General features: G+C 39.5%; 1 protein-coding gene across 3 annotated transcripts in view; it reads left to right on the forward strand.

Annotated features, from left to right (window-relative positions):
* LOC133652159 (oxysterol-binding protein-related protein 7-like) overlaps positions 1-15442 on the forward strand; it is a 98445-nt gene that overhangs the window by 46954 nt on the left and 36049 nt on the right. For 2 of the 3 annotated variants that reach the window (XM_062050588.1, XM_062050589.1), the window contains exons 10-13: positions 1853-1994; positions 2958-3091; positions 5943-6035; positions 15015-15183. In XM_062050588.1, coding sequence (XP_061906572.1) covers positions 1853-1994; positions 2958-3091; positions 5943-6035; positions 15015-15183 — 538 coding nt within the window. The remainder of the gene's footprint in view (positions 1-1852; positions 1995-2957; positions 3092-5942; positions 6036-15014; positions 15184-15442) is intronic. The other variant, XM_062050590.1, reaches the window with a different exon arrangement.

The raw sequence follows: 15442 nt of genomic DNA on the forward strand, positions 1-15442 counted from the left end.
CACTGTCAACACCGTGTATGGTGAGGATGGTGTTCTGCTGACCTCGACTGCGGATGTTGTGGATCAGTGGAGGGAATACTTCGAAGACCTCCTCAATCCCACCAACACATACTCCTATGAGGAAGCAGTGCCTGGGGAATCTGTGGTGGGCTTTCCTATTTCTGGGGCTGAGGTTGCTGAGGAAGTTAAAAAGCTTCTCGGTGGCAAGGCCCCAGGGGTGAATGAGATCTGCCCGGAGTTTCTTAAGGCTCTGGATGCCGTGGGGCTGTCTTGGTTGACAAGACTCTGCAGCATCGCATGGACATCGGGGGCGGTACCTCTGGATTGGCAGACCGGGGTGGTGGTTCCTCTCTTTAAGGAGGAGAACCGGAGGGTGTGTTCCAACTATCGTGGGATCACACTCATCAGCCTTCCCGGTAAGGTCTACTCAGGTGTACTGGAGAGAAGGCTACGCCGGATAGTCGAACCTCGGATTCAGGAGGAACAGTGTGGTTTTTGTCCTGGTCGTGGAACTGTGGACCAGCTCTAAACTCTCGGCAGGGTCCTTGAGGGTGCATGGGAGTTTTCCCAACCAGTCTACATGTGCTTTGTGGACTTGAAGAAGGCATTCGACCGTGTCCCTCGGGAAGTCCTGTAGGGAGTGCTCAGAGAGTATGGGGTATCGGACTGTCTGATTGTGGCGGTCCGCTCCCTGTACGATCAGTGTCAGAGCTTGGTCCGCATTGCCGGTGGTAAGTCGAACACATTTCCAGTGAGGGTTGGACCCGCCAAGTGTGCTCTTTGTCACCGATTCTGTTCATAACTTTTATGTACAGAATTTCTAGGTGCAGTCAGGGCGTTGAGGAGATCCGATTTGGTGGCTGCAGGATTAGGTCTCTGCTTTTTGCAGATGATGTGGTCCTGATGGCTTCATCTGGCCAGGATCTTCAGCTCTCACTGGATCGGTTCACAGCCGAGTGTGAAGCGACTGGGATGAGAATCAGCACCTGCAAGTCCGAGTTCTTGGTTCTCGCCCGGAAAAGGGTGGAGTGCCATCTTCAGGTTGGGGAGGAGACCCTGCCCCAAGTGGAGGATTTCATGTACCTGGGAGTCTTGTTCATGAGTGAGGGAAGAGTGGATCGTAAGATCGACAGGCGGATTGGTGCGGCGCCTTCAGTAATGCGGACGCTGTATCGATCCGTTGTAGTGAAAAAGGAGCTGAGCCGGAAGGCAAAGCTCTCAATTTACCGGTCGGTCTACGTTTCCATCCTCACCTATGGTCATGAGCTTTGGGTTATGGCCGAAAGGACAAGATCACGGGTACAAGCAGCCGAAATTACTTTCCTCCGCCGGGTGGCGGGGCTCTCCCTTAGAGATAGGGTGAGAAGCTCTGCCATCCGGAGGGAGCTCAAAGTAAAGCCGCTGCTCCTCCACATCGAGAGGAGCCAGATGAGGTGGTTCGGGCATCTGGTCAGGATGCCACCCGAACGCCTCCCTAGGGAGGTGTTTAGGGCACGTCCGACCGCTAGGAGGCCACGGGACACATTGGGAAGACTATGTCTCCCGGCTGGCCTGGGAATGCCTCGGGATCCTCCGGGAAGAGCTGGACGAAGTGGCTGGGGAGAGGGAAGTCTGGGCTTCCCTTCTTAGACTGCTGCCCCCGCGACCCGACCTCGGATAAGCGGAAGAAGATGGATGGATACAAGCAGCTAATGCAACCTCCTTATCTGTACTGTAAAGTTGACATTTGAATGACAAAAAAAGCAGGTCTCTAAGGTATTAATTATACCAATAGAATTATATTAATACAAATACTAATAACAATAATACAAATACTACTATAATAATAATGTTATTTCCTTTTTTTCTTCAGTTCAATTCCAACCAAATGAGCACCAACTTCAGTTCTCTGCAGTCCATCCCAGACTACGTATACTCCCAACTGTCCAACCCCCAGGTGACGTCACCTGAGGCCAATAAACTCCACCAGGACGTCTGCAAACTCTCACAAAAAGGTTTGTTTTTCTCTCCATTCCAGGCCAGAAAGATGAACTATCATATTTACTCAAGTCAGAAACATTTGTAAATAAGGAAATAGACTATTTTCCACTGATTCACTAGGTGGACTTCATTACTGATATAAACAACAATGTACACAGTAATGTACACAAACATGACATTGTACACAAACATGACAAAGTACACGGTAATGTACACAAACACGACAATGTACACTGTATTGTACACAAACACGACAATGTACACAGTAATGTACACAAACACAACAATGTACACAAACACAACAATGTACACGGTAATGTACACAAACACGACAATGTACACGGTAATGTACAAAAACACAACAATGTACACGGTAATGTACACAAACATGACAATGTACACGGTAATGTACACAAACAACAATGTACAATATAATGTACACAAACATGACAATGTACACGGTAATGTACACAAACAAGACAATGTACATGGTAATGTACACAAACACGACAATGTACACGGTAATGTAAACAAACACGACAATGTACACGGCAATGTACACAAACACGACAATATACACGACAATATACACAAACACAACTATGTACAAGATAATGTACACAAACACGACGATGTAAACATTAAGGTACACAAACAACACAATATACATGGTAATGTACACAAACACGACAATGTAGACAAACATGGCAACATACACAAGAGTGTATGTTGACAGTATACATAAAAATGTACACAATGTACACAAAGTACACATGACACATCATCCATCAGTGCAATGAAAACAAAACAAAAATAATTTAAATGTTTTTAACGAGAACAAAAATACAAATAAGATCATCTCAAATCATGTTATGTGAACGTTGACTTCAAAGTACTCAGTTTTTTCTCCAAAGAAGTATCATGAATATTATTTGAGTAGTATTTGATTCTTATCTTGTTATGTTTGCCCTTGACAGTTTTCGCGAGTCTAAAGTCTGTCCATGAAGTTCTGACCATGGAGAGAGAACGACTCAGACAGGCTTGGGCCGCCCCTGATTTACGGCACACCACCACCCAACAACTGACCTCTCTATGCAGTACTTTGACTGAGGTACTACACACTATATTCATGTACTTTGTCTGAGGTACTACACACTATATTCATGTACTTTGTCTGAGGTACTACACACTATATTCATGTACTTTGTCTGAGGTACTACACACTATATTCATGTACTTTGAGGTACTACACACTATATTCATGTACTTTGTGTGAGGTACTACACACTATATTCATGTACTTTGTCTGAGGTACTACACACTATATTCATGTACTTTGTCTGAGGTACTACACACTATATTCATGTACTTTGAGGTACTACACACTATATTTATGTACTTTGTGTGAGGTACTACACACTATATTCATGTACTTTGAGGTACTACACACTATATTCATGTACTTTGTTGTCTGAGGTAGTACACACTATTTTCATGTACTTTGTCTGAGGTACTACACACTATATTCATGTACTTTGTCTGAGGTACTACACATTATACTCATGTACTTTGTCTGAGGTACTACACATATTATTAATGTACTTTGTCTGAGGTACTACACACTATATTCATGTACTTTGAGGTACACCACATTATATTCATGTACTTTGTCTGAGGTACTACACACTACATTCATGTACTTTGAGGTACACCACATTATATTCATGTACTTTGTCTGAGGTACTACACATTATATTCATGTACTTTGAGGTGCAATATATCATCATCATGTACTTTGTCTGAGGTACTACACTCAGTCATGTACTTACTGTACATGAAGTATATCATACTTACTGTACATGAAGTATATCATGTAGTTACTGTACCTGAAGTATATCACACAAACCGTCCTGCAGTGTGTTTACTTGTGTGTGAGATCATGTGCAATACAAGCAGTCATGCAGCGTGTTTACTTTTGTGTGATATCATGTGCGATACCAGCAGTATTTACTTGTGTGTGATATCTTGTTCGATACAAGCAGAGTGTTAACTAGTGTGTGATATCATGTGCGATACAAGCAGAGCGTTTACTAGTGTGCAACATCATGTGCAATACAAGCAGTGCTTACTAGTGTGTGATATATGCGATACAAGCAGTGTTTACTTGTATGTGATATCATGTGCGATACAAGCATGTTTACTAGTGTGTGATATCATGCGCGATACAAGCAGAGCATTTACTAGTGTGCGGCATCATGTGCAATACAAGCAGTGTTTACTAGTGTGTGACATGTGCGATACAAGCAGTGTTTACTTGTATGTGATATCATGTGCGATACAAGCAGAATGTTTACGAGTGTGTGATATCATGTGCGATACAAGCAGTGTTTACTAGTGTGTGATATGTGCGATACAAGCTGAGTGTTGTGTGTGTGATATAATGTGCGATACAAGCAGTGTTGTGTGCAATATCATGTGCGATACAAGCAGATTGTGTACAAAGATGACACAGTTAACATCTAAATGTCCTCCAAAAACACACCATTTATTTTCTTTTACTAAAGTCATTTACAAAAGGTAAACATAGCAGCTACACAACAGCTAAGCACACACAAACTAGACATAGGTAATCATCATTGAAGGTGACATGTGTCAATATAAACAAATCATTATAGTTACATATTACTTACACATACAAAGTCTCCATGGCAGTATTAGAATGTATCCAGTAACAAACGTGTCCACATCATTCAACCTATTGCATCATGAGCTTAATTTCAGGAAGTATTGTTGTCAAAAAGCAATTCCTCCTCCACTCCAACTTAAAGACAGCATAAGTCCATTCCAGAGGTTAATAATAAATATATTTTTCATAATTACATTGTTGTTTGACTCATTTCACTTCATCAAACACTTTATAACATTCACACTACTAAATAACACATTGATGTATCATTAAATGAATGTATAATAATGAATGTATGATTATAAAAATTTATAATGTATAATTGTAATGAATAATTATGATAATGTATCATAATGAAAGTTAATGTACAATTATAATCATGTATAATAATGAATGTAAAATTTGTATAATTATAATTATAATACTGTATAATAATGAATGTAACATTTTTACAATTATAATGTATAATTATAATAATGTATACTAATAAATAATGTATAATTATAATAATATATCATTATAATAATGTATAATAAAGAATGTAAATAATATATTATTATAATAATGTATAATGATAATGTAATGGCCCACAGTGGAAACGCACACTCACTGCTTTATGAACACATGCTCAGTGAGCATCAAACATGTACAAGACACACATGTGCGCACACACACACACACACGCACACGCACACACACACAATGTATTATTCCTGCTGATATCACATCAGATCAATATCTGTATCGTCCAATACTCCTCCAATATTGGTATCGGAAGTGAAATAGCTGTATCGGCACACTCCTATCATAACCATAGCAACACACAACAGTTGTAAAAAGTTGAATAAAAGATATTTGTAGACATAATTGTGACAAAACAACTCAATGTTGTGTAAAACATTTTCCCTCCACAATATTGTATTTTTACATTCTACTGATTGCAATATTCATTTGTCACTAATCCCTTCCTTCTCTAACCAGTCTGCGTGTGTATGTGTCTGTCTGCATGTGTGTGTCCGTGTGTGTGTGTGTGTCTGTCTCTGTGTGTGTGTGTGTGTGTGTGTGTGTCTGTGTCTGTGTCTCTCTCTCTGTGTGTGTGTATGTGTCTCTGTCTGTGTGTCTGTCTCTGTCTGTGTGTCTCTGTCTCTCTGTGTGTGTGTGTGTGTGTGTGTGTGTGTGTGTGTGGTCTGTGTGTGGTGTGTGTGTGTGTGTGTGTGTGTGTGTGTGTGTGTGTGTGTGTGTGTGTGTGTGTGTGTGTGTGTGTGTGTGAGTGTAGCTTGACATCCAGTCCCATCAGACCAAGGTCCATTCCCTGTCCTTGTCCTCCGAGTCTTCTGAGGAGTCCTTCTGTACTGTCCAAGCAGAGCAGGTGTGTATCTACCACCTGTCCTCCATCTTTGTACTGATAATACTAATCCTTATTAATAATAATAATTATAATAGTACTAATAATACCAATAATAATAATAATACACAATACACAATAATTACAATAACAATATCAATAATATTAATAATTAATAGTTAGTAATAATTAATAGTTAATAATAGTTACTACTACTACTATTATAATTATAATAATAATTATCATTATTATAATAATTATTATAATTGTTATCGTAATAATAATTATTATAATAATAACAATTATTATTATTATTATTATTATTATTATTATAACAACAATATTACAATTGATGATAATAATACAAAAATTGATAATAATAATAATTAATAATATTAATAATTAATACTATTAATAATAAACATGATTATTAATCGTATTTATAATATTAATAATAATTAATGATAATTATATTGAACAATAATTAACAACAATAATAATCAATGATAATAATAATTATAATAATAATGATTATTAATATTATAATTATTATAATAACAATGATTATAATTATTATAATAATAAAATAACAAAAATCGATATTAATGATACTGATCAATATTAATACAAATGATAATAATAATATCAATAATAATTATAACAATAATTATAACTAATAATACTTAATAAAATATATTAATTATAATTTATAATAATTTATTTAAAAAAATATATTAATAATTATAATAATAATAATAGTGATGTCAGTGAGCTTCATGGCTGCTTTAGGTTCCAACAATTATGAGGAGAATAATCCTGCAAGTCAAAAAGTTTTCCAATATTTCTCAAGATGGTGAAGTGCGGACTCTCAAAAAGTGTCAGTCTTGGTTCTCCTGGATCTTAGTGCTACCTTTGATCCAGTAGACCACCTCATTCTTTGTAGTGTACTCAAACCCCTGCTGTTATTCTTCCCACTTCCTGTCTCTCAGACAGAAAACTCTTGCCATGTATGGATCGATGCTCCTCAAAGATCCATGGAATCACACCTGGTGTGTCTCAGGGATCAGTTTGAGGTCCCCTTCATTTTAGTATTGACATGAGTCCACTTGGTGCTGTCATCAGGAGACGTGGGATTCATTTCCACGCTTATGCTGCCGGCACACACTTGCATCTCAGACATGACATCCTGCATGGTAGATTACTTTTTACACTTGGACCAGGACAAAACTGAAGTTTTAGTCTTCATATCCAAACTACAAGCTTAGTTCTTGACACAATCACCCAGTGTGAAACACCTGGGCGTGGTTTTTGACTCTGACCTTAGTTTTATAAAACATATAACAACAGGTTTTATCATCTTAATACAGCCAGAGTTGGCCCAATAAACACGGAGAAGCTAAAGCATGTTTTTATTACAAGTGGTCTCGATGTTAGTAACGTCCTGCTTTCATAAAAATGTTATTGCATCTTTACAAGTACTACAGAAATCTGCTGCACGTGTCTTGACGACCAGAAGGTGGGTGCACATTACACCAATTTTAAAACCTCTGCATTGTGTTTCAGGATCAATTTGAAAGGTTTTCCAAAATTATTAATTATTCCAAAAGTCAGGACACAAAGTAACGGGATGGCAGCTTTCCACTATTGCAGTAAAATGATTTGCAAACATGTTTCTTAATGTGTGTGTGTCTGTATATCAATATGTGTGTGCCTGTATATCAATGTGTGTCTGCATATCAAAGTGTGTCTCTTTATCTTAATGTGTGTGTCTTTATATCAATGTGTGTGTGTCTGTATATCAATGTGTCTGTATATCAATGTGTGTGTCTGTATATCAATGTGTGTGTCTATCCTAATGTGTGTTTTTATATCAATGTGTGTGTGTCTGTATATCAATGTGTCTGCATATAAATGTGTGTGTCTGTATATCAAAGTGTGTGTGTGTGTATCAATATGTGTGTGTCTGTATCTCAATGTCTCTGTATATCAATGTGTGTGTGTCTGTATCCCAATGTGTGTGTCTGTATCTCAATGTGTGTGTGTCTGTATCTCAATGTGTGTGTGTCTATCTCAATGTGTGTGTCTGTATCCCAATGTGTGTGTGTGTGTATCCCAATGTGTGTGTGTCTGTGTCTCAATGTGTGTGTGTGTCTCTCTCAATATGTGTGTCTCTCTCAATGTGTGTGTGTCTGTATCTCAATGTGTGTGTCTCTGTATCTCAATATGTGTGTGTCTCTGTATCTCAATGTGTGTCTATCTCAGTGCGTTTATGTCTGTATATCAGTGCGTGTGTGTCTTTACATCAATGTGTGTCTGTATATCAGTGCGTGTGTCTGTATATCAATGCGTGTGTGTCTGTATATCAATGCGTGTGTGTCTGTATATCAAGGCGTGTGTGTCTGTATCAATGCGTGTGTGTCTGTACATCAATGTGTGTGTGTCTATACATCAATGTGTGTGTCTGTAACCCAATTCATGTGTGTCTGTATATCAATGTGTGTGTGTGTGTGTGTCTGTATATTAATGTGTGTGTGTGTCTGTAACCCAATTCATGTGTGTCTGTACATCAATGTGTGTGTGTCTGTATATCAGTGTGTGTGTGTGTCTGTAATCCAATTAATGTGTGTATATCAATGTGTGTGTGTGTCTGTATATCAATGTGTATGTGTGTGTCTGTATATCAATTTGTGTGTGTGTCAAATAGTATATAGTTATTTAATGTTGTCATATCTATAGTTGATATTTAATGTCATATCTATAGTTGATATTTAATGTCATATTCATAGATTTTTTAATGTCATATCTATAGTTTATATTTAATGTTGTCATATCTATAGTTATTTGTTGTCATATTGATAGTTAATATTTAATGTTGTCATATCTATAGTTTATATTTATTGTTGTCATAGCCATAGTTATTTAATGTTGTCATATTCACAGATATTTAATGCCATTTCTGTAGTTGATATTTAATGTTGTCATATTCATAGATATTTAATTTCATGTTTATAGTTGATATTTAATGTTATGTTCATTATTCATATTTATTGTTGTCATATTTATAGTTGATATTTAATGTCGTATTCATTATCCATATTTAATGTTATATCTATGGTTGATATTTAATATTGTCATATCTATAGTTATTTAATGTTGTCATTTTCATAGTTTATATTTAATGTCATATCTACAGTTTATATCCAATGTTGTCATATTCATAGATTATATTTAATGTCATATGTATAGTTGATATTTAATGTCGTATTTATTATTCATATTTAATGTTGTCATATCTATAGTTGATATTCAATGTTGTCGTATTCATAGTTGATATTTAATGTCATAATCTAAAGTTGATATTTAATGTTGTCATATTCATAGATTATATTTAATGTCATATCTATAGTTGATATTTAATTTTGCCATATTCATAGATTTTATTTAATGTCATATCTATAGTTGATATTTAATGCCATATTCATTATTCATATTTAATGTTGTCATATCTATAGTTGATATTTAATGTTTTCGTATTCATAGATTATATTTAATGTCATAACTATAGTTGATATTTAATTTTGCCATATTCATAGATTTTATTTAATGTCATATCTATAGTTGATATTTAATGCCATATTCATTATTCATATTTAATGTTGTCATATCTATAGTTGATATTTAATGTCATATTCATAGATTTTATTTAATGTCATATTTATAGTTATTTAATGTCATATTCATAGATAATATTTAATGTCATATCTATAGTTGATATTTAATGCCATATTCATTATTCATATTTAATGTCATATCTGTAGTTGATATTTAATGCCATATTCATTATTCATATTTAATGTTATACATATAGTTGATATTTAATGTCATATATATAGTTGATATTTAATGCCATATTCATTATTCATCTTTAATGTTGTCATATCTATAGTTATTTAATGTCATATTCATATATTTGATTTAATGTCATATATATATAGTTAATATTTAATGTCATATTCATAGATATTTAATGTCTATCTATAGTTTATATTTAATGTTATATTCATTATTCATATTTAATGTCATATTTATAGTTGATATTCAATACCGTCATCTTTATAGTTGATATTTAATGTCATATTCATTATTCATATTTAATGTTATCATATCTATAGTTGATATTTAATGTTGTCATATCTACAGTTGATATTTAATGTCATATTCATAGATTATATTTAAATGAATGTAATATCTATAGTTTATATTTAATGTTGTCATATTCATAGATTATATTTAATGTCATATCTATAGTTGATATTTAATGTCATATTCATTATTCATTATTAATGTAATCATATCTATAGTTGATATTTAATGTTGTCATATCTATAGTTAATATTTAATGTCATATTCATAGATTGTATTTAATGTCATATTTATAGTTATTTAATGTTGTCATATCTATAGTTGATATTTAATGTCATATTCATAGTTGATATTTAATGTAGGGGCGGCTTGGCGTAGTGGGTAGAGCGGCCTTGCCAGAAACCTGAGGGTTGCAGGTTCGCTCCCCGCCTCTTACCATCCAAAAAATCGCTGCCGTTGTGTCCTTGGGCAGGACACTTCACCCTTGCCCCCGGTGCCGCTCACACCGGAGAATGAATGATGAATGAATGAGTTGTAAAAATGAATGATGGGTTCTCACTTCTCTGTGAAGCGCTTTGAGTGTCTAGAAAAAGCGCTATATAAATCTAATCCATTATTATTATTATTATTATATCTATAGTTGATATTTAATGTCATATTCATATTTAATATTGTCATATTAGCGTCATATTCATATTTAATATTGTCATATTTATGTCATATTTATTATCATTATCATTATCATTATCATATCTATAGTTGATATTTAATGTCATATTCATAGATTTTATTTGATGTCATATTTATAGCTGACTCCTCTCTGAGCTGCCACCTTATCGTGGTAGAGGAGTTTGCATGTCCCAATGATCCTAGGAGCTATGTTGTCCGGGGGGCTTCCATGTACAAACATGGGGTCTGGTTCAAATATAGAGATGAGGGTCTTTAATTTGACCTGCTGCTATACTCTGTCTCAAAGTGTTAACATGTGCTCAATGTTTCCTTACCATTATTGCTATGTTGTCTATTGCCATTGTTGGTATATTCATTATTCCTACATTGTTGATACAAATTATTGTTACAGTGTAATAATTATTGTTACCTGTGGTAATGCCACTATGATACAACATCTGTATTATAATCCTTGAACAAAGTAACAGTGAAACTTATGTGAGTAATCACTGAATGGAGAACTGGGGGTGGGATTAAAAACATTATCTTCTTCCCTGTCAGGCAAAAATGGACAATTATGCATTACATACTATACATTACCTTTTGCACTATATTTATTTATATTATTATGTGTTGTCAACTTTGCACTTTTTTATGTCATTGCCTGAAAAAAATAAATAAATGAAAAAATGAAATGAATGCCCCCTGGTAGGGTCTCCCAAGACAAACAGGTCCTAGGTGAGCGATCAGACAAAGAGCAGGTCGAAGACTTCAATGGGAATGCAAAAACAGAGACTCCGATTTCCCTCGCCCGGACGCGGGTCACCGGGGCCCCCCTCTGGAGCCAGGCCCGGAGTTGGGACACGATGGCGAGCGCCTGGTAGCCGGGCCTGTCCCCATGGGGCCCGGCCGGGCACAGCCGAAGAGGCAACGTGGGTCCCCTCTCCAATGGGCTCACCACACATGGGAAGGGCCATAGAAGTCGGGTGCGTTGTGAGCTGGGCGGCAGCCGAAGGCAGGGCACTTGATGGTACGATCCTCGGCTACATAAGCTAGCTCTTGGGAAGTGGAATGTCACCTCGCTGGGGGGAAAGAAGCCTGAACTAGTGCGCGAGGTGGAGAAGTTCTGGCTGGATATAGTTGGACTCACTTCGGCGCACAGCAAGGGCTCTGGAACCAGTTCTCTCGAGAGGGGCTGGACTCTCTTCCACACTGGCGTTGCACGTAGTGAGAGGCGACGGGCTGGGGTATCAATTGTTGTTTCCCCCCAGCTCAAAGCCTGCACGTTGGAGTTCAACCCGGTGGATGAGAGGGTAGCTTCCCTCCGCCTTCGGGTGGGGGCACGGGTCCTGACTGTTGTTTGTGCTTACGCACCAAACAGCAGCTCAGAGTACCTACCCTTTTTGGAAAGTGCTCCCCCGGGTGATTCCCTTGTCCTACTGGGGGACTTCAACGCTCATGTTGGCAACGACAGTGAAACCCGGAGAGGCGTGATTGAGAAGAATGGCCGTCCGGATCTGAACTCGAGTGATGTTTTGTTATTGGACTTTTGTGCTCGTCACAGATTTTCTATAAAGAACACCATTCTCAAACATAAGGGTGTCCATATGTGCACTTGGCACCAGGACACCCTAGGCCGCAGTTCCATGATCGACTTTGCAGTTGTGTCATCGGATTTGCGGCCTCTGGTTTTGGACACTCGGGTGAAGAGAGGAGCGGAGCTTTCTACCGCTCACCACCTGGTGGTGAGTTGGCTGCGATGGTGGGGGAGGATGCCGGACAGACCTGGCAGGCCCAAACGCATTGTGAGGGTCTGCTGGCAACGTCTAGCAGAGTCTCCTGTCAGAGTTTCAATTCCCACCTCCGGAAGAACTTTGAACATGTCACGAGGGAGGTGCTGGACATTGAGTCCAAGTGGGCCATGTTCTGCACCTCTATTGTCGAGGCGGCTGATTGGAGCTGTGGCCGCAAGGTAGTTGGTGCCTGTCGTGGCGGTAATCCTAGAAACCGTTGGTGGACACCAGCGGTGAGGGATGCCGTCAAGCGGAAGAAAGAGTCCTATCGGGTTCTTTTGGCTCACAGGACTCCGAAGGCAGCGGACAGGTACCGACAGGCCAAGCGGTGTGCGGCTTCAGCGGTCGCGGAGGCAAAAACTCGGACATGGGAGGAGTTCGGGGAAGCCATGGAAAACGACTTCCGGACGGCTTCGAAGCGATTCTGCACCGCCAGCCGCCGCCTCAGGAAGGGGAAGCAGTGCACTGTCAACACCGTGTATGGTGAGGATGGTGTTCTGCTGACCTCAACTGCGGATGTTGTGGATCGGTGGAGTGAATGCTTCGAAGACCTCCTCAATCCCACCAACACGTCTTCCTATGAGGAAACAGTTCCTGGGGAATCTGTGGTGGGCTCTCCTATTTCTGGGGCTGAGGTTGCTGAGGTAGTTAAAAAGCTCCTCGGTGAAAAGGCCCCGGGGGTGGATGAGAGCCGCATAAGGCTCTGGATGCTGTGGGGATGTCTTGGTTGACAAGACTCTGCAGCATTGCGTGGACATCGGGGGCGGTACCTCTAGATTGGCAGACCGGGGTGGTGGTTCCTCTCTTTAAGAAGGGGAACCGGAGGGTGTGTTCCAACTATCGTGGGATCACACTCCTCAGCCTTCCCGGTAAGGTCTATTCAGGTGTACTGGAGAGGAGGCTACGCCGGATAGTCGAACCTCGGATTCAGGAGGAACAGTGTGGTTTTCGTCCTGGTTGTGGAACTGTGGACCAGCTCTAAACTCTCAGCAGGGTCCTTGAGGGTGCATGGGAGTTTTCCCAACCAGTCTACATGTGCTTTGTGGACTTGAAGAAGGCATTCGACCGTGTCCTGTGGGGAGTGCTTAGAGAGTATGGGGTATCGGACTGTCTGATTGTGGCGGTCCGCTCCCTGTGCGATCAGTGTCAGAGCTTGGTCCGCATTGCCGGCGGTAAGTCGGACACGTTTCCATTGAGGGTTGGACTCCGCCAAGGCTGCCCTTTGTCACCGATTCTGTTTATAATTTTTATGGAAATAATTTCTAGGCGCAGTCAGGGCGTTGAAGGGATCCGGTTTGGTGGCTGCAGGATTAGGTCTCTGCTTTTTGCAGATGATGTGGTCCTGATGGCTTCATCTGGCCAGGATCTTCAGCTCTCACTGGATGGTTCAAAGCCGAGTGTGAAGCGACTGGGATGAGAATCAGCACCTCCAAGTCTGAGTCCATGGTTCTTGCCCGGAAAAGGGGGGAGTGCCATCTCCAGGTTGGGGAGGAGACCCTGCCCCAAGTGGAGGAGTTCAAGTACCTTGGAGTCTTGTTCACGAGTGAGGGAAGAGTGGATCGTGAGATCAACAGGAAGATTGGTGCGGCGTCTTCAGTAATGCGGACGCTGTATCGATCCGTTGTGGTGAAGAAGGAGCTGAGCCGGAAGGCAAAGCTCTCAATTTACCGGTCGATCTACGTTCCCATCCTCACCTATGGTCATGAGCTTTGGGTTATGACCGAAAGGACAAGATCACGGGTACAAGCGGCCGAAATGAGTCTCCTTCGCCGGGTGGCGGGGCTCTCCCTTAGAGATAGGGTGAGAAGCTCTGCCATCCGGAAGTAGCTCAAAGTAAAGCCACTGCTCCTCCACATCGAGAAGAGCCAGATGAGGTGGTTCGGGCATCTGGTCAGGATGCCACCTGAACGCCTCCCTAGGGAGGTGTTTAGGGCACGTCCGACCGGTAGGAGGCCACGGGGAAGACCCAGGACACGGTTGGAAGACTATGTCTCCCGACTGGCCTGGGAACGCCTCGGGATCCCCCGGGAAGAGCTGGACAAGAGGGAAGTCTGGGCTTCCATGCTTAGGCTGCTTCCCCCGTGACCCGACCCCGCATAAACGCAAGATGGATGGATGGATGGATGGATGATGGATCTATAGTTGATATTTAATGTCATATTCATAGATAATATTCAATGTTGTCATATCTATAGTTGATATTTCATGTTGTCATATCTGTAGTTATTTAATGTTGTCATATCTATAGTTGATATTTAATGTCATATCTATAGTTGATATTTCCTGTTGTCATATCTATAGTTGATATTTCATGTTGTCATATTTATAGTCTATGTTTCATGTTCATTTATTGCACGGAGCTTTGACAAGCGTAACTTTCCCCCCTGCTGACTTGCAGAGAGGTCCCAACCAGCGACCTCCTTCCGTGGCTGACTCTATGGCCGAGTACTTCGACGCCAGCGAGGTGCTGGTGTGTGAAACCTCCTCTGAGGCAGAAGCTTCTGACGAGTCTGGTTTGAGCGACGTCACCACGACGACCAGTACCTCGGAGCCTGAGGAAGGACATGGTGAGTGTTAGCATCTTAGCATTTAAGGACAACTTGAAAAAGTGCACTTCATAATATTCTGTAAATAAGACTTGCATTTAAGTCTAATATTAAACATTTTTTCACAAACATTGTATTGTCAAAGTACCGTTTTTTTCAGTTAATTTAAATTGTGCAATCATGCTAACAGTTTGACATCATGCTAACAGGTGAAACATTTTGACATAATGCTAATATGCTATCAGTTAAAACATTTTGACATAATGCTAACATGCTATCA

The sequence above is a fragment of the Entelurus aequoreus genome, linkage group LG06 (genome assembly GCF_033978785.1).
Source record: "Entelurus aequoreus isolate RoL-2023_Sb linkage group LG06, RoL_Eaeq_v1.1, whole genome shotgun sequence".
Lineage (NCBI taxonomy): Eukaryota > Metazoa > Chordata > Actinopteri > Syngnathiformes > Syngnathidae > Entelurus > Entelurus aequoreus.